At 39.1% G+C, this 21,230-nt stretch overlaps 1 protein-coding gene and 1 long non-coding RNA gene across 2 annotated transcripts; both read left to right on the forward strand.

Annotated features, from left to right (window-relative positions):
• The first annotated feature begins 2,261 nt into the window (after positions 1 to 2,261).
• LOC138010005 (FK506-binding protein 5-like) lies at positions 2,262 to 5,964 on the forward strand. The gene is made up of 3 exons (XM_068856976.1): positions 2,262 to 3,137; positions 3,419 to 4,651; positions 5,878 to 5,964. Exons 1-3 carry the CDS (start codon positions 2,262 to 2,264, stop codon positions 5,962 to 5,964), a joined length of 2,196 nt encoding a protein of 731 aa, XP_068713077.1.
• A 10,317-nt stretch (positions 5,965 to 16,281) lies between these two features.
• Positions 16,282 to 17,944, forward strand: LOC138010555 (uncharacterized). Its single transcript, XR_011124491.1, has 2 exons — positions 16,282 to 16,551; positions 16,733 to 17,944. It is a non-coding gene; the product is annotated as an uncharacterized lncRNA (long non-coding RNA).
• Positions 17,945 to 21,230: the final 3,286 nt, after the last annotated feature.

Here is a 21,230-nt window from a genome sequence, read left to right on the forward strand (position 1 = left end):
GCATTTACGGATTATGGTTGCTAAATGAATCATAATGATTTACTAAAATTCATGCATTATATTCGGCACATGTGAAATGCGACGTTTGAATCAAACGTCGAACTAAAGTCGAATATTCGACTGTTTCAGTCGAATTTAACTCTAGACTGTCGAATTTAATTGATTCAAACGTCGCATTTCACATGCAGTTAACTGTCAAGTTATATTCGGCACATGCGAAATGCGACGTTTGAACTGGGCCTAAAGCCTCATTTACACTAGCAAGTCTTTTTTGACAAGTCCACTTGTCAAGGAAAACTTGTCAAGGAAACATTGCTCGTGTAAATGGGGCTTAAATAAATCTTTTTTATTAAGAGCGCGGTGTCTTGATCTTCAGTGGTGAAGCGGAAAGAAGTGGCTCATTTAGCGTTGAAACTACGCCTTCCTTATTTTCTCTGCTACCAAAATTTCGAATTAACGGTAATCGTTAATTTAAAGAGGAGATCATGTTGCAACCTCCTTCCCAGGAATTTCAAATGAAAATTGGACGGTCCTGGGTACTAGTTGATAAGCAAGATCACCGCTGGGTTGGAATGGAACAACGGACCAAAGAACTGTTGTTGCCTGGAAATATCAACGCAAGTTAATGCACACCTTGTAATGACTTAACTCTTTCCTTGCTTTAATTAGAAGGAGTTTGAACAAAATGGTTATTCTGTCGAGACAGAATGGACAAGAATTGGGAAGGAAAAGGGCGGAAGATGCTTCGCCGGAAAAATTGGTTTCTGTTGACGGTGCAAAATTTTCCTAAAGAAGATCGACAAATAAAGAGTTTCTAATTCTCAAAATACTTGTAACAATTAAAAGGTCAAGAGACTCGTTTGGAATAAAAGCCTCTTTATACTGGAATCTCAACCCCAGCTTACTTCTCTTTTGCGTGGCCTTAAGTTAAGATACGAGAGAGTTCTGTTGCATTTTGTGATAAAAATGCTATTCGTTAAACGACAAAGGCAATCATGTGCATATTTTGCAATATTTGTAAATATGCGCAAATCGTACGTAAAATGTCTCAACGAAATTGTAAATTTCAATTAGTGACTTTTTTAACTCATCGCTACCTACCAGTAAATTTCTCTCGCTCTTGCCAGTAAAATTCTTAGCGAAATTTAAACTTATGACTCACTCAATTTCGGTTATAAGCTCATATACCCTATGAACTTTTATGGAAACTGATTGCACGGGATGTTTCATTAAAGTGGAATAGTCCAGTCCAGAAATAATGATATTTAATAAAACAACCATTCCATTTGCACTCATTGGATATGACATAGCTACTTTGGCAGTTTACCACCCAAAATCCAAAAAGCGCTTCTAAAATAAGTGCAAAATATTGTTTGCACATGCAAAATTGTCACAGAGTTATATAAATCATTTGATTTCATGAGAATGTTACCGTGAATAAAGATTAACTATAAATGTTACTTTGCGAGAGAGTAAAAGAAATTTATTGTTAGGTAGTTCTTGTGTATTGAGACTGAAAGCAGAGCAAATAATTGATGTCAGCTAATTATAACTAAGCATGATGGAATGACAGATACCTTGCTTGCCAACATTTTCACTCAGCACGCGCTTAATGTAAGACAAGAAGGAACGTTGCGACACTTCGCGCGCGCGGTAGAAATGTGCGGGAAAACTAAATGGGAAGGTCCTACAATAAGTGACTAAACTATTTTCAGGTGATCACTTCGGTTAAACACTTCCAGTTACCCTTGTTTCTGAATCGAAAGTAAACGACTGAATTTGGACATTGCCTCTTGCGCACGCGTACCTCTAGATGTAAATATCTTCGTGCTAAAGCTCGCGCAAGGAATTTTTTTCGTATAATCATATTGTGACGCAAAAAGGCACCACTGCAGCAAATGAAAGTATTCACTTGTTTTGCTCGGTTTGTACCGGAGGAACGATTTTCTTAGTGTTGGGTTAAGAGATAAGATTATAATTCAATATTGTTATTGGTTCAAAAAGAGCTTCATAAACTAAAGGTAAGGTTATTTACCAGCATACAGAGGTTCGTTTTCGACGGAGAATTCCCTTCCGTGAAAAACTAAAAGCGGAGTGATTTTAAGTCATTGATTTTTTACGCACAATTTTTGTTTTCCGTATTCAGCAAATTCCATTTAGAGCAGGGATAAGGTATTATTAGGAAACAAGTGTCCTGATATGTTGACGCCTTTAATTTTTTTCCCTACAGTTACTCCGCAGTTGTTTTTGCGGGATTCATCATGGCAAACAACAGTCTTCCTTTGTCCAAGGAGCAACTTTGTCAAATTATAAATCAACAGCAAACTACAATCCAAAGTTTGCTAAGCGAGCGGCAGTGGCTCATTGATGATTATCATATTCAGCAACTGGATATACAGAAATTTAAACAGACATCTATTCAATGGGAAACATACGCCAATACATTGACCGAAGAACTAAACCACGCCAGACAAGATCTGGCTAAGCTCACAGAAAGTCATGAAATTCTGAAAGACAAGTATGAGGCCGTTAAGGGCATGTATTGGGAAGTTAAAGAGAAAAACGACGCTAATAAAGCACTTCTTCAGTATGGCATGGACCTCGGGAGGGGCGTATTCCAAGAAGGTATGTTTTTCAAACAGTCGTACTACCAACTACTTGAGCAGTACAGAAGAGCATGGTCATCAGCTCCAAGCCAGGCACAAACAGTCAGTGAGAGTCAAGATCCTGAAGCCTGTGATCAGTCAACTCAGTCAAATTCACTGCTTACCTTTAATCTGCTTCATGCAACCAGCACCCCTCCCGAGGTGGTCATCTCACCGCTCCTTACTTCCATCAACTCGAGTGATGCCAATATTTTCATCACTCAAGGAGCTGACCTTTCACAGCAGCCACAAGGCTCCATAATAATCAGCTTGCTTCCAAACACTTTTGAGGTGGATATGCCAAATGTTGCTGGCGCGTTAATGAGTCCAACTGAGGAAAAAGCACAGGAAATGGAAATCTTCGAGACTCAGCTAACCGAGAAAGAAGAATATTCTTTGTTCTCAGATGATATCGTGGAGCAATCTCAATTATACCTCGAATATCCTGAGATCTCCATTAGCCAGTCTCTCTACGAACACACACAAAATGAGGTAAGCCGAGAAAAAAGAAGTAAAAAAAACTGGACAATCGCGATGCGCTGGTCAGTGCCGTATTTATCTCTTCAGGGACATCTAAGACATTGAAATAATGTTTACCTTTTTTGTTCAAAATACTCGGCTTATTACCGGTACTCGATTTTACTAGTCTCACGATCAAAATACAATTTATGGAGGAGAGATGTCCAACTGAATTAAATTATTATTCATTTACCTTTTCATTCACTCAGCTGTTAGTTTTTCTACTGAGTAATGTTCTCTCGTGGTATTTCTAGGAAGCCGCTCTTTCCGCTAAAGTGTCAAATGAGAGCGTACAAGAGATAGACGTCTACGAGCCAAATGCTACCAAGGAAGATGATTTAGAGGAACCATGTGAAGTCCAAGAAACTCTAAATGACGCAGACGCACTCTCCACTGAAATGCAGGTCCAATGCGCATCCTATCGAGGCGATGGGATGGAGATGGATATCTACGAGCCAAGTGCTACCAAGGAAGATGTTTTAGAGGAACCATCTGAAGTCCAAGAAACTCTAAATGACGCAGACGCAGTCTCCACTGAAATGCAAGTCGAATGCGCATCCTATCGAGGCGATGGGATGGAGATGGATGTCTACGAGCCAAGTGCTACCAAGGAAGATGATGTGGAGGAACGATCCGGAATCCAAGAAACTTTAAATGACGCAGACGCAGTCTCCACTGAAATGCAAGTCGAATGCGCATCCTATCGAGGCGATGGGATGGAGATAGATGTCTACGAGCCAAGTGCTACCAAGGAAGATGATTTAGAGGAACCATCTGGAATCCAAGAACCCTTAAATGACGCAGACGCAGTCTCCACTGAAATACAAGGCGAATGCACATCCAATCGAGGCGATGGGATGGAGATGGATGTCTACGAGCCAAGTGCTAGCAAGGAAGATGATGTGGAGGAACGATCTGGAATACAAGAAAGTTTAAATGACGCAGATGCAGTCTCCACTGAAATGCAAGTCGAATACCCATCTTATCGAGGCGATAAAGTGGAAATGGATGTCTTCAAGCCAAGTGCTAGCAAGGAAGATGATGTGGAGGAACGATCTGGAATCCAAGAAACTTTAAATGACGCAGACGCAGTCTCCACTGAAATGCAAGTCGAATGCGCATCCTATCGAGGCGATGGGATGGAGATGGATGTCTACGAGCCAAGTGCTACCAAGGAAGATGATTTAGAGGAACCATCTGGAATCCAAGAAACCTTAAATGACGCAGACGCAGTCTCCACTGAAATACAAGGCGAATGCACATCCAATCGAGGCGATGGGATGGAGATGGATGTCTACGAGCCAAGTGCTAGCAAGGAAGATGATGTGGAGGAACAATCTGGAATACAAGAAACTTCAAATGACGCAGACGCAGTCTCCACATTGCAAGTCGAATGCGTATCCTCCCTACGCGATGGAATGGAGGTAGATGTTAGCGGAACAAGTAATATCCGCAGCGAGAGCTGCTGGAAAGACGTAAAACCGAAGGTAGGCTGACAGAGCTACAATCATAATGTGAATACGACCCACTTTAGCACACATGTTTGGTTAGATGATTCTGCTGTCTTAGTGTGAAAGAAAGATTGTGCGCTGTGGTGTAAATAGTATAGGATTCATTTGATATTTTGCAATTATGACGATAGTATAACATTGTTTACCATTTATACATTTTTGAGCTCTATCTTCATCACCTTCATTTAAATTGAGTCATCAAACTTGAATGCGAAAACAAAGGGTTTCACTAACGCTTTGTTACTCAAAAGATGCACACTTGACCAAGAGCTTTTTTCGCCCTATAGCTAGTCTGCTTTTTAATGCTGATAGTGAGAACCAAGTGGATTGGTCGTTCGTTAATTAATTCATTCCGGCAATCATTACCTGCTTTATTCAGTTTGTCTTTTTTCTGGAATTTTTTATTTATTTGTTTTTAAAAACTAAGGCCCTCCACGGATTAGATAAGTTGTTATCGACAACTGTTTACAGTCGAAAACTTCAAGTTATTTAAATCGACAACTGTTAATGTTAGGAAATCCGTTCCACAGACCGCGAAAAGTTCAGTCGTCGATAATTGGTATTTTTTACGGGAGCCTGAGAAAATAGTGGCAAGAAATGAAGAACCACTTACTTTAAAAATCGTTTGCGTCGCTGCGAAATAAACTTTTAAATTAGTAATCGATAAGTTGCTCACAGATCGGAGAGAGGAAGTTGCGTTTGCTATCGACAACTAAGGTAGTTTTTTTCTTTTGAAAAAGAAAACTACTTTAGTTGTCGATGACAAACTTTGTTGTCGACGGCTTGATTTTTTGCAGTTTGCAATTGTAGTCGATAAGTTGATTTACATAAGCTGTGTTTCTTGGCATCGAAATTTTTTTGTTATCATCAAATAAAATGTTATCGACAACAACTTGCCTCGTCTGTGGAGGCCCGGCTAATGTATTAAAGTTTATTAATAATAAATTAATTAATTAACAAATTAATTAATTTGTTTGTTTGTTTACTTATACGTGAATCAAGTATCAGTCGGTGTATTTCAAACATTCGTGGTTTCTTCCACCAAATTTGAAGGGAAAAATGAAGCACTCCGGTATTTAAAACTAAACTAACTGTCCTTAACTGAGCCCACGTTTTATTCTTGTAGATAGTATTACAACGTGACCTGTAGCACCGAGGATCACAGTATATATGTTCATTTTCTTTTCCTTTTTTTCTTTTAGAAAAACTGTGTGAGACGAATACTTGGCTGGGTACGCAAGAGATTTATTTGTGGATCTCGCAAATTGGAGCGCAAGATTGAATTATGAACAGTCATGCACTGATTCGTTGGTTTAGGATTTTGTTTTTTCGAATGAAAGATGAAGGACAATTAATGATTATTAAAAACAAATCAATCTTTAAAATGAAAAAAAAAACAAACAAAAACATCAACAAAAAAAAGAACAAAAAACAAAACTAAAAAAAAAACAAATACATTTAAAATTAAAGAGCTGCTACGATCAAAATTCAATTCTCGTTTTCCTTTACATTTCGAAAGTTCTTGTGCTGAATACTCAAATTGTGAGATTTTATGCAATCATTTCAAGAAGAAAAACTATTTATTTTGAACGGTCCGCCATAATTTTGCTTGGTGCGTTTCAGCGATCTGGATCGAAGAGAAAGTGACGTCCTTTACCTACGGCTCAAAAATACAGGGTGTAAATGCGGCTTAATTAGTATACAGAACACGAATATGACAATCTAAAAGCCAAAAACTCTCATGCTGCATTCTAATTAAGGCACATTGAGCATCGCCTGTTGAGCATTTAACGCAACTGAATGCTTTCGAAATGTGAAGAAAAACGAGAACTGCTTTTTTTCATCGTAGTAGCAATTAAAAAAAAACATAAACCTAATGATATATGTATGTTAAAAACAGATTCAAGGGAGGGGAGGGAGGGAGGGAGGGGTCCTTTTATTACAAGTACTTCAAAAGTGGTAGAAGCAAATATGAGAGAAGGTATTTTAATATTTTTTGGTGCTCGACTACTGAATAAGCGCGACTACTGAATAAGCCTTCCACCTTGGAAGGTCAAGATGGAAGGCTAGAAACATTTTGTTACTAAGTCGCTAACTTTCCGAAGCAATCAGCCTTTCAAAAAGAACAATAAGACTTTGAATTTCACCGAATAAAGTAATAGAGCCCATTGCCAAGTACCTCATGTAGATTTTGGCTTTTCTTGGGGGAGAGGGGGGGGGTGGGTTTCCCTGGGATTTAATGAAAAAAGATGACTAGGCACGGACAATTGCCGCTTACCAGCGGAAAAAGAAAACCAATAACTAAACGAGTAATGTGTAGTTTTAGTCGTGGAAATGCTAGAAACGAAGTGACTGAAACAGTACGTGTTAAGAGTAAGATTTTTATGAGTTTTTTTAATAAAAACAACATTAAGTAACTTGTTTGAACTGATGAGTCTCACCAAATAGATAGTTTTCACGTTATGTCATCGCCGCCATGTTGGTAGGGTGAAGCTATATCGAAGGCGTTGATTGAGGACAGAGCACACCAACCTCGTTCCCAGGGTCTCTCTTCTCTGCCTCCACTGTCGTTGAGACAAGACTACAGTTGTTGAAATATATATATTTTAAGTCAAAACCGGCAGGTATAAAACACAGGTTACAGGTTATTGTTTTACCAATACAAAAAGTAGCCTAAACATGAATAAAAGGTAACCTTGGGCCGAATTAACAAAAGTTTTTAGGCCTAAGGTTAGCTGTTATGAATGTTTAGGATACTTTCTGTAGTGGCAAAACAATGACCTGCTATCTCTGACCTGTGACCTGTATACCTGTGTTTTGAACATGCCGAGTCAAAACTGTCTACTCGCTGTACAAGATTCCGACTTTAGGAATCACACTGCTTAACATTCGAAAGAAAAATGAATGAAATCAAAGAACAAAATAAAATACCTGCACATGTTGATACAGTTTGATCTGATGATTTGAGGTCGATAGGTGGCATAACAACTTAAATAACATCACACTGGCAGATCGCTGAACATGTTTGTTTGACATGAATAAATTATTATTAACGCTCTTCGTTAATTGATCCGGACCTTCACACGGATGAAAACTTGCATGAGGCGAGTATATTTTCTCTGGCGTCCGATGGATTTGTCCACAACTTTTTGCCTTTCACGTCGAATTCCATATTTAGAGTAAATAAAATACTGCCGTCAAACGTTTTGTTGATGGTCATCTGACCACAAAATCAATTGCGTGCTGATTCTCTTCTTTGCAATGTCGACAAGGCCTACATTGCCACCCATCCCCTAACACACATTTGGTGAACCTCCCAGATTCTGGGAAACACGTGACCAGCCTGTGCCAGGGTCTTTTCTTAACGACAATGCAGATAAAGAAGAGAGACCCTGGGAACGAGATTGAGAGCACACGCGTTTATGGGGGACAGCGGTCGAAGAGTGTAGCACGTAAAAATTCTTTAACTTGGGCCATTTAAGGTTCAATAAGAATAAAACGGAAACAGCGGTTACAAACATTTGCTTGAACTGCACAACACATTTTATAAACTTAAATGTTTCGTATGTTATAACATACATCATCAAAAGTGATTATCATTCAGTTACAGCAGAAGCTCATAAGGGTTGAAACGTGTAATGGCCCCTTGTGTGCTGGGAAACAAGCCTCTGAATATTCAAGTTGCTAAGTACCATATTTGGAACAACAGGAGCGAGGGGTTTCCAAATATGGTACTTAGCACTGAAACATTCAAACGAATCAGTTCGCACTAAATATTCGGAAGCTGTGAACTCGCGTTACACGTTTCAACCCTTTTGGGTTTCTGGTTACAGCGAAATTTAAATTCAAAAATACAACTGAACAGACTGGGAACTAACGACATTGATTGACATAAAACGACAAGAAATATGTTTATAGTAGAGATAAGTTTCTCACTGCCAACGTTTTCATTTTAGGCTGGCTTTAGGTCACGGAGAAACAGAGACTATTTAATTTTATGAAAAGTTTATGAATGCATATATGTTACCTTAAACAGGGCGCGTGCGCACACCTTGTAATCTGCGACTCAAGTGCTTACCATATGACAGATAAAATGACTTTTCCCTTGAATACATAAGCCATCGAATTCTTACCTTAAATTGACGAGGGCGGTTTGGAGCTGTGAGTACACGTGGGATTTGTCACATATGGTTTAGGGGCCGACATATCTTTCCCTCGATGCCGTACCGGGAGGCAAGGTCGGTAAGAGAAAGCAGCGAAGGGCCAACTGCGTCCAAAAGCGATCGAACGGGCCGAATTCCCGGGATGACTCGTTTGGTACGACGCTCTAGCGCCGGTGTCTGGAGGTACTGCGTTTTTCTCTCTTGTTCATTCTCGCCACCAGAGCCTCGGATAGACCCAAGGCTCTGGGAAACTCTGTTTTGGAGAACATGCGCTGTAAGGTTCTTATAGCCAAAAATGGGCTATTTGAACCTTACGGCGCCTGCTCAATCCTCGTGCTGACATGAATGCACCAATTAGATACGCTTTTGATTGTTCTTCACGAAAACCAATAAGATGACACTTTGTTTCAGGGTTCCCCAGAGCTCTTCCCTCCCTCGGTCAACAGAAGAGTTCTGGGGTCGAAATTGTCTCTTGTTCAAACATTCCGTCCGCGCATGCGTAAATGTTCTGGCTCTCTGATACGTAGCGTGCCAAAAAAAAAATTAAGATGCTGGTTTTTACAAGGAATTGACATTTCAATTGAACAGATTTTACAGACATGAACTCGTAAGGTAAGAAACGCGCGTCTCTGGTCTTCTCGAGACAGAGGTGAGAGATGGTTTCATGCAGACTGGGACGCCTAAAATGCTTTGTTGTAAACACGGCGGTTCACGAGTGAAGCTACCTCTCTGGCCTTTCTGTGGACGAAATCCAGCACCTACCATTATAATTTGGGCAAGTTTTGGAAGCTAAAAACTCCAATCAATGCTGTGTTTTGCTGGTAGGACTGGGTGAGCCGACAGTTATTAAAAAATCAACGAAATGAGAATTGGGGGGGCTTCCCTTTTCATGGAATGACAGAATTACCCAGAATTCTCTTTGGCCATGAAGGAGGCAACTTGAGAAGCACGAGACTGGCCCTTATCGAATGGCTAATTATAAGCTTGTCTATTTAATTTTTGTGGACATATTTGTCAGAAAGAAAAGCAAAACTGTAATCTAGGTTTGGCTTCCTCGCTCTTCTAAAAATTGTCTTTTTTTAACGCCCTGAAACCACCGCATGTTGTAACCATAGTTAGCGGCAACTAATTACGCAATAACACGTAGGTCTTGAAAGACCTTTGAGGACAACGTGAAAGAATCGGAATCGAAAGATAAGTTGCAAATATACGTTTTTCAAAACTCCGCTTTGATCAAAGTGCACAATCCAACTTAACTGTCCAGGAAGTTACTTTGGGGGAACGGATACTGATATTCGCTCTTGTGTGGTCACGTTTTCCGTAGAACTTAAAGAGGCTATGTCACGCAAAATGACATAATTTCATGACTTCACACCTAAAAAGCCCAAAACGTAGAATGAAACATTGCAATAACCAGCTGTTGAACAACATCAAATAAATACAGCAAAAGGAAAGAAAAGCATGGATGGACACAAATTGGACAAGATTGAAACGGATTGTATTTGGATGATCATGAAAAAAGTCGACCCGATATTTTTCAAGTTTATGACAAATCGCCTAGATAAAGGTCGTTTTTTCTCAGAATCATCTTGTTTGTGATGTAACGATAATTTTATCATTAAAGGAATTCCGTATTACCATTTTTCGAGTTTTAAAGGGCCACCGACAACCAAAAGTCTTTGCGGGTGTGCAAGCTATCGGCGCCAGTTTCTGTAATACAGAAACTAGTATTTCTTGAAAAGTCAAATTCCATCGCCTCACATCGTCGTGTTTTGGATGCCCAGTAGCTTCAAACTTTGTCAATACTTTCCTTAATGTTTAAATATTGTATTTTTGGCGTTATTTGGGTGTTGTGTTCGTGTTAAAAGCGAAATGAAAACTGTGAAGAAAGGTCGTCCGCCGAGGAAGGAAAAGCACCATGTTATTTGGCTCACTACTTCAACCTTAAGATTATGGAACGAAAAGAGGAAGGCGTTTGGATTAAAAAACAAATCGAACAGCGAATTCGCAGAAGTTCTTCTTCACGGGATGTTTCTGAAGCGAACCGGCCGATTCGATTGCCTGGATAATAACAACAACAAAGGCGCGCAAAGGACACTGGTTGTCGGTGGCCCTTTAAACTCGTGATTAACTAAAGATTTTCCCTAAACACACTTTAAAAAAAGAGCCATAACCTCAGAATCATCTTGTTTGTGAGTAGCTTTGGTACCTTATAGTTTACAATTTTAATTGTAAACAGGAATTTCAAATGAAAGCGGACGGTCCTGTGTACTAGTTGATAAGCAAGATCACCGTTGGATTGGAATGGAACAACGGACCAAAGAACTGTTGTTGCCTGGAAATATCAACGCAAGTTAATGCACACCTTGTAATGACTTAACTCTTTCCTTGCTTTAATTAGGAGGAGTTTGGACAAACTGGCTATTCTGTCGAGACAGAATGGACAAGAATTGGGAAGGAAAAAGACGGAAGATGCTTGGCCGGACAAATTGGTTTCTGTTGACGGACCAAACATTTCCTAAAGAAGATCGACGAATAAACAGTTTCTAATTCTAAATATACTTGTAACAATTAAGAGGGCAAAAGACTCGTTTGGAATAAAAGCCTCCTTATACTGGAATCTCAACCACAGCTTACTTCTCTTTTGCGTGGCCTGAAGTTAAAATACGAGAGAGTTCTGTTGCATTTTATGATAAAAATGCTATTCGTAAAACGACTACGGCAGTCATGCGCACATTTTGTAAATATGCACAAATTGTACGTAAAAGGTGTCATTGAAATTCTAGTTGTCAAGTAATGACATTTCTAACTCATCGCTACCTACCAGTAAATTTCTCTCGCTCTTGCTTGTGTCCTGCGATGAAGGGCAGTAAAAATCCTAGTGAAATTATACTTATGACTCACTCAATCTCGGTTATGAGCTCATATACCCTATGAACTTTTATGGAAACTGATTGCACGGGATGTTTCATTAAAGTGGAATAGTCCAGTTCAGAAATAATGACATTTAATAAAACAACCATTCCATTTGCACTCATTGGATGTGACATAGCTACTTTGGCAGTTTACCACCCAAAATCCAAAAAGCGCTTCTAAAATAATTGCGAATTATTGTTTGCGCATGCAAAATTGTCAAAGAGATAAACCATTTCATTTCATGAGAATGTTACCGTGAATAAAGATTAACTATAAATGTTACTTTGTGAGAGAGTGAAAGAAATTTACTGTTAGGTAGTTCTTGTGTATTACGACTGAAAGCAGAGCAAATAATTGATGTCAGCTAATTATATTAAGCATGATGGAATGACAGATACCTTGCTTGCCAACATTTTCACTCAGCACGCGCTTAATGTAAGACAAGAAGGAACGTTGCGACACTTCGCGCGCGCGGTAGAAATGCGCGGGAAAACTAAATGGGAAGGTCCTACAATAAGTGACTAAACTATTTTCAGGTGATCACTTCAGTTTAACACTTCTAGTTACCCTTGTTTCTGAATCGAAAGTAAACGACTGAATTTGGACATTGCCTCTTGCGCACGCGTACCTCTAGGTGTAAATATCTTCGTGCTAAAGCTCGCGCAAGGAATTTTTTTCGTATTTTCGTATTGTGACGCAAAAAGGCATCACTGCAGCAAATGAAAGTATTCACTTGTTTTGCTCGGTTTGTAATGGAGGAACGATTTTCTTAGTGTTGAGTTAAGAGATAAGATTATAATTCAATATTGTTATTGGTTCAAAAAGAGCTTCATAAACTGAAGGTAAGGTTATTTACCAGCATACAGAGGTTCGTTTTCTGCGGAGAATTCCCTTCCGTAACAAACTAAAAGCGGAGTGATTTTAACTCATTGATTTTTTACGCACAATTTTCGCTTTCCTTGTGTTTTCAGTGTTCAGCAAATTCCATTTAGAGCAGGGATAACGTATTATTAGGAAACAAGTGTCCTGATATGTTGACGCTTTTAATTTTTTTCCCTACAGTTACTCCGCAGTTGTTTTTGCGGGATTCATCATGGCAAACAACAGTCTTCCTTTGTCCAAGGAGCAACTTTGTCAAATTATAAATCAACAGCAAACCACAATCCAAAGTTTGCTAAGCGAGCGGCAGTGGCTCATTGATGCTTATCATATTCAGCAACTGGATATACAGAAATTTAAACAACAATCCGTAGAATGGGAAACATACGCGAGAGCCTTGTCGCAAGAATTAAACCACGCCAAACAAGATCTGGCTAAGCTCACAGAAAGTCATGAAATTCTGAAAGACAAGTATGAGGCCGTTAAGGGCATGTATTGGGAAGTTAAAGAGAAAAACGACGCTAATAAAGCACTTCTTCAGTATGGCATGGACCTCGGGAGGGGCGTATTCCAAGAAGGTATGTTTTTCAAACAGTCGTACTACCAACTACTTGAGCAGTACAGAAGAGCATGGTCATCAGCTCCAAGCCAGGCACAAACAGTCAGTGAGAGTCAAGATCCTGAAGCCTGTGATCAGTCAATTCAGTCAAATTCACTGCTTACCTTTAATCTGCTTCATGCAACCAGCGCCCCTCCCGAGGTGGTCGTCTCACCGCTCCTTACTTCCATCAACTCGAGTGATGCCAATATTTTCATCACTCAAGGAGCTGACCTCTCACAGCAGCCACAAGGCTCCATAATAATCAGCTTGCTTCCAAACGCTTTTGAGGTGGATATGCCAAATGTTGCTGGCGCGTTAATGAGTCCAACTGAGGAAAAAGCACAGGAAATGGAAATCTTCGAGACTCAGCTAACCGAGAAAGAAGAATATCATTTGTTCTCAGATGATATCGTGGAGCAATCTCAATTATACCTCGAATATCGACGCCCTGTCACTTGTGACGAGAGAATAGAAGATCCTGAGATCTCCATTAGCCAGTCTCTCTGCGAACACACTCAAAACGAGGTAAGCCGAGAAAAAAGAAGTAAAAAACCAGGACAATCGCGATGCGCTGGTCAGTGCCGTATTTATCTCTTCAGGGATATCTAAGACATTGAAACAATGTTTACCTTTTTTGTGCAAAATACTCGGCTTATTACCGGTACTCGATTTTACTAGCTAGTCTCACGATCAAAATACAATTTATGGAGGAGAGATGTCCAACTGAATTAAATGATTTTTCGTTTGCCTTTTCATTCACTCAGCCGTTAGTATTTTTACTTAGTAATGTTCTCTCATGATATTTCTAGGAAGCCGCTCTTTCCGCTGAAGTGTCAAATGAGAGCGTACAAGAGATAGATGTCTACGAGCCAAATGCTACCAAGGAAGATGATTTAGAGGAACCATCTGAAGTCCAAGAAACTTTAAATGACGCAGACGCAGTCTCCACTGAAATGCAAGTCGAATGCGCATCCTATCGAGGCGATGGGATGGAGATGGATCTCTATGAGCCAAGTGCTAGCAAAGAAGATGATGTGGAGGAACAATTTGGAATCCAAGAAACTTTAAATGACGCAGACGCAGTCTCCACTGAAATGCAAGTCGAATGCGCATCCTATCGAGGCGATGGGATGGAGATGGATTTCTACGAGCCAAGTTCTAGAGAGGAAGATGATGTGGAGGAACAATTTGGAATCCAAGAAACTTTAAATGACGCAGACGCAGTCTCCGCATTGCAAGTCGAATGCGTATCCTCCCTACGCGATGGAATGGAGGTAGATGTTAGCGGAGCAAGTAATATCCTCAGCGAGAGCTGCTGGAAAGACGTAAAACCGAAGGTAGGCTGACAGAGCTACAATAATACGTGAATACGACCCACTTTAACACAAGTGTTAAAAGAAAGTGTGAAAGAAAGATTGTGCGCTGTGGTATAAATAGTATAGGATTGATATTTTTGCAATTATAACGATACTATGACATTGTTTACTATTTACACATTTTTGAGCTCTATGTTCATCACCTTCATTTAAATTAAGTCATCAAACATGAATCCGAAAACAAGGGGTTTCACTAACGCTTTGCTACTCAAAAGATGAACGCTTGACCAACTTTTTCTTCCTATAGCTAATCTACTTTAATGCTGCTAGTAAGAATCAAGTGGATTGGTCGTTCGTTAATTCATTCATTCCAGCAATCATTGCCTGCTTTATTCAGTTTGTCTTTTTTCTGGAATTGTTTATTTATTTGTTTTTAAAAACTAAGGCCCTCCACCGATTAGAGAAGTTGTTATCGACGACTGTTTACAGTCGACAACTTCAAGTTATTTAACTCGACAACTGTTAATGTTAGGAAGTCCGATTCCACAGACCGCGAAAAGTTTAGTCATCGATAATCGGTATTTTTTACGGGAGCCTGAGAAGATAGTGGCAAGAAATGAAGAACCACTTACTTTAAAAATCCTTTGCGTCGCTGCGAAATAAACTTTTAAATTAGTAATCGATAACTTGCTCACAGATCGGAGAGAGGAAGTTGCGTTTGCTATCGACAACTAAGGTAGTTTTTTTCTTTTTAAAAAGAAAACTGCTTTAGTTGTCGATGATTTTTTGCAGTTTGCAATTGTAGTCGATAACTTGATTCACATAAGCTGTGCTTTTTGTCATCGATATTTTTTTGTTATCGTCAAATAAAATGTTATCGACAACAACTTGCCTCGTCTTTGGAGGCCCCGCTAATTTATTAAAGTTTATTAATAATAAATTAATTGATTAACGAATTAATTAATTTGTTTGTTTGTTTACTTATACGTGAATCAAGTATCAGTCGGTCTATTTCAAATATTCGTGGTTTCTTCCACCAAGTTTGAAGAGAAAAATGAAGCTTTCCGGTATTTAAAACTAAACTAACTGTCCTTAACGGAGCCCACGTTTTATTCTTGTGGATAGTATTACAACGTGACCTGTAGCACCGAGGATCACAGTATATATGTTCATTTTCTTTTCCTTTTTACTCGTGGATATATCCACGAGTTTTGGTGAGGTTCTTTATGCAAATGTGTCACTCCTGCGTAACCGGAAGTTCGATCTAATAAGCCAATCAGGATGGATAATTACAACACAGCTACTAACACAGCTTATAAAGCTGTGACTTCCTGTTCGCGAGGTTGTGCGCCGCCATTGTTGTATGTCGCTTTTATGCCTTAAGTGTTTGAGCACCTTCCGCTGGATTTAGAAGCAAGAAACGGAAGAATTAAAGAAATGGCTTTCTTCGAAGGTGAAGCAAAATATTCTGAACAAGTACAGATTGGTGCAATTAACTGTGCACCGTCTTTCACTGACCAGCGCGAAGACTTTAATACATGTAGAAATGGAATCGACAGACACGTGGTGAGAAGACAGTGCCTGTTCATCCCCTAAGCTCACGAGGGATAAATAAATTCCATTTGGAAGGTGACTGCCATTTGGAGAGTAACATCGAAGCTATCAAAGTATACCAATGTTTATCAAAGCTATCACAAAGTTTTGCAAGCTATTAGTCATCAAAGCTACATGCATACAACTTGAACAACATCCGTGAAATGAAAAACAGTGAGGCAACCAATTAGCAATCCATGCTTCCAGACACTAGTACTTGTATGGTGGACTATAATGAAGAACTGTCGAAAGACTCGGTCACTGATTATGTAACGAAAACTGATGAGAAATCCGTACCAATCTCCTGCGATAGAGCAAGGGCTGAGGCAGTACATGCTCCCCGGGACAGAGAACCTTCCAGGATTAATTCCTTACAAGAAAACGTCGAGCTTGTTTCAGAAAGACAAGGTAATTAGAAAGTGTATGGTGTATTATTTAAATAAGGACGTACCGAGCTCGTCTGAGTTGAGAAAGTGTTTATCTCTTGCTTTTGGAAAATATTATATCTCTATACCTAGACCGCAACTCAGACGTAACAATCTTCGACAGCCGGAGATTCTAATCGTCATTTTTATCTTTTTATCCACAGGACTGCTAAACACAAAAAAGACTTGTCAGTTCTATTGTGTATTCAAGATCAATCTGCTACTACGCATTCGACAAAATTGAACCAACAAAATGAGAATTACTGTCTATCAAGAGAAAAGCTATTGATATCAGGAGACATTGAATCGAACCCAGGCCCTGTTGCTCATGGGAACGAGTACACATACAGCACATACAATACTGAGAAATCCTTCTATAGCTCTGTTGCAGGCTCGATTAGCTCAAAAAGGATTGAAGGCACTAGAATGTACCTCAGATGGTTCATGCTTCTTTTCCTCTGTTGCCCACCAGTTATACAATGATCCGTCCTATCACATGAATGTGCATGCTGCTGGAGTTGAATCCAACAGAAACAACCGTCAAAAATTTATTGGACCCATTACAGAGCAATTGTGCATTTGTTGTCACAGCAACATACATGGTGTGATGCACTTATTGTGCAAGCAGTTTGCAATGTATTATATGTTACTATACGTATAAATGAATTCATTGAGGGGTGGGCACCAGTAACTGTTATCATTCCTATAAGCGGACAACAGGGAACTACTGTGAACATTGGACATCTAGATGGAAGACACTATGTTTCAGCCGACTTCAGTTAGATTATTATAATGACAGTACACTGTATTTCCGGTTATGAAATCAGCGGTGTTACCAAGTCAACAATTATTTAGAGCCTGGTAATAATCGATTAATTAATAATGGCCAAAAATGATGCGAGTGTCAGTAATAATTTCTACAAAGCAGTGGCAAAAAAGAGCTTATATGAGAGAATCTATCAAGCGGAAGAGACAAAATCACTTAAGAAGTTCAGGGAAAAGAAAAACAATGCAAAACGTCAAAACAGATCTGAAAATATTGAAGCAGCAAGGGAATAGGAAAAGAAAAGCAATCCAGAACATATCAGAGACCTAAACAGAAAAGCATAAAACCATTTAAGGAAAGCTATGCAGAGCTCAAGGCTAAACCAAACTGAAATTTGTCAAGGTCAAGACTCTATTAGACATTCCATGTCAAAAGTGATTCAGTCTTTTTTGTGATAAGATAACACATGGCCCTGAATATATATGCACTTGCTGTGATCAGTTATGGCTCAGATCATCTGTTTCTAAGTGTAACAGTATCAAATATAGTGATAAATATTTGCAAGGTTTGTTGGAGGAATGTATAACTGGTGCAAAAAGTGTTAATATTAGTGAATGGATTTGCTCTACTTGCTAAACCTTATGACATTAACAATATGACCTGGCAACAAAAATCAGACCTTATTCAAAATTACCCTGTCATCTGTGCAATGAACTTTGAACACATGGTACAGCTCTTTATAGAGGATGTGTTAAAGAGTAATCTTTAAATGCCTATTGGAGAAATGGTATACTTATTTCACAGGGTTGAATTCCAGCAAAGGGGATTACCTCACATACCTGCATAATTTTGGGTATCTAGTTGCATATGAGAGCCCACCGTGCTGTTACACAATTATCCAACTATCAATGCTAATGCATAAAGAAAACTCCAACCTGCCAATTTTAAACAATCGCGGTAACTTTCATATCCACGAGTAACGACAGTGGCACTTTGATTTTCTTTTAGAAACACTGTGTCAGACGAATACTTGGCTGGGTCCGCAAGAGATTTATTTGTGGATCTCGCAAATTGGAGCGCAATACTGAATTATGAACAGGCACTGACTCGTTGGTTTAGGATTTTGTTTTTCCAAATGAAAGATGAAGGACAATTAACGATTATTAAAAACAAATCAATCTTTAAAAACAACAACAACAACAACAAAAAAAAAAGAACAAAAAACAAAGCTAAAAAAAACCAAATACTTTTAAAACTAAAGGGCTGCTACGATCAAAATTCACTTCTCGTTTTCCTTTACATTTCGAAAGTTCTTGCGCTGAATACTCAAATTGTGAGATTTGGCGGACCGTTCAAAATAAATAGTTTTTTCTCTTGAAATGTCAAGAGAAAAAAATATTTATTTTGAACGGTCCGCCATAATTTTGCTTGGTGCGTTTCAGCGATCTGGATCGAAGAGAAAGTGACGTCCTTTATATTACCTACTGCTTAAAAATACAGGGTGTAAATGCGGCTTAATTAGTATACAGAACACGAATATGACAATCTAAAAGCCAAACACTCTCATGCTGCATACTTATTAAGGCACATTGAACATCGCCTGTTGAGCATTTAACGCAACTGAGTACTTTCGAAATGTGAAGAAAAACGAGAACTGCTTTTTTTCATCGTAGTAGCAATTTGAAAAAAAAAAAAATTATATATGTATGTTAAAAACAGATTCAAGGGAGGGGAGGGAGGGAGGGGTCCTTTTATTACAAGTACTTCAAAAGTGGTAGAAGCAAATATAAGAGAAGGTATTTTAATACCTTTTGGTGCTCGACTACTGAATAAGCCTTCTATCTTATTGTTCTATGGTCAAAAATTTGACCATAGAACAATAAATAAGATGGAAGGCTAGACACATTTTGTTACTAAGTCGGTAACTTTCCGAAGGAATCAGCCTTTCAAAAAGAACAATAAAACTTTGAATTTCACCGAATAAAGTAATAGAGCCCATTGCCAAGTCACTCATGTAGATTTTGGCTTTTCTTGGGGGAGAGGGGGGGAGGGGGGGGGGTGGGTTTCCCTGGGATTTAATGAAAAAAGATGACTAGGCACGGACAATTGCCGCTTACCAGCGGAAAAAGAAAACCAATAACTAAACGAGTAATGTGTAGTTTTGGTCGTGGAAATGCTAAAAACGAAGTGACTGAAACAGTACGTGTTAAGAGTAAGATTTTTGTGAGTTTTTTAATAAAAACAACATTAAGTAACTTGTTTGAACTGATGAGTCTCACCAAATAGATAGTTTTCACGTTATGTCATCGCCGCCATGTTGGTAGGGTGAAGCTATATCGAAGGCGTTGATCGAGGACAGAGTACACCAACCTCGTTTCCAGGGTCTCTCTTCTCTGCCTCTACTGTCGTTGAGAAAAGACCCCAGTCGTTGAAATATAAATATCGTAAGTCAAAACCAGCAGGTACAAAACACAGGTCACAGGTTATTGTTTTACCAATACAAAAAGGAGCCTAAACATGAATAAAAGGTAACCTTGGGCCGAATTAGGCCTAAAGAAAAGTTTTTAGGCCTAAGGTTAGCTGTTATGAATGTTTAGGATACTTTCTGTATTGGCAAAACAATGACCTGCTATCTCTGACCTGTGACCTGTGTACATGTACCTGTGTTTTGAACCTGCCGAGTCAGAACTGTCTACTCGCTGTACAAGATTGCGACTTTAGGAATCGCGCTTCTTAATATTCGAAAGAAAAATGAATGAAATCAGAGAACAAAATAAAATACCTGCACACGTTGATACAGTTTGATTTGATGATTTGAGGTCGATTGGTGACATAAGAACTTAAATAACATCACACTGGCAGATAGCTGAACATGGTTGTTTCCCATGGATAAATTATTACTCCGGACCTTCACACGGATGAAAACTTGAATGAGGCGAGTATATTTTCTGTGGCGTCCGATGGATTTGACCACAACTTTTTGCCTTTCACGTCGAAATCTATATGTAGAGTACATAAAATACTGCCGTCAAATGTTTTGTTGATGGTCATCTGACCACAAAAACAATTGCGCGCTGATTCTCTTCTTTGCAATGTCGACAAGGCCTACATTGCCACCCATCCCCCAACACAAATTTGGTGAACCTCCAAGATTCTGGGAAACACGTGACCAGCCTGTGCCAGGGTCTTTTCTTAACTACAATGCAGATAAAGAAGAGAGACCCTGGGAACGAGATTGAGAGCACACGCGTTTATGGGGGACAGCGGTCGAAGAGTGTAGCACGTAAAAATTCTTTAACTTGGGCCATTTAAGGTTCAATAAGAATAAAACGCAAACAGCGGTTACAAACATTTGCTTGAACTGCATAACTTTTTATAAACTTAAATGTTTCGTATGTTATAACATACATCATCAAAAGTGATTATCATTCAGTTACAGCAGAAACTCATAAGGGTTGAAACGTGTAACGGCCCCTTGTGTGCTGGGAAACAAGTTTCTGAATATTCAAGTTGCTAAGTACCATATTTGGAACAACAGGAGCGAGGGGTTTCCAAATATGGTACTTAGCACTGAAACATTCAAACGAATCAGTTCGCACTAAATATTCGGAAGCTGTGAACTCGCGTTACACGTTTCAACCCTTATGGGTTTCTGGTTACAGCGAAATTTAAATTCAAAAATACAACTGAACAGACTGGGAACTAACGACATTGATTGACATAAAACGACAAGAAATATGTTTATAGTAGAGATAAGTTTCTCACTGCCAACGTTTTCATTTTAGGCTGGCTTTAGATCACGGAGAAACAGAGACTATTTAATTTTATGACAAGTTTATGAATGCATATATGTTATCTTAAACAGGGCGCGTGCGCACACCTTGTAATCTGCGACT

Source organism: Montipora foliosa, chromosome 7 (genome assembly GCF_036669935.1).
Source record: "Montipora foliosa isolate CH-2021 chromosome 7, ASM3666993v2, whole genome shotgun sequence".
Classification (NCBI taxonomy): domain Eukaryota; kingdom Metazoa; phylum Cnidaria; class Anthozoa; order Scleractinia; family Acroporidae; genus Montipora; species Montipora foliosa.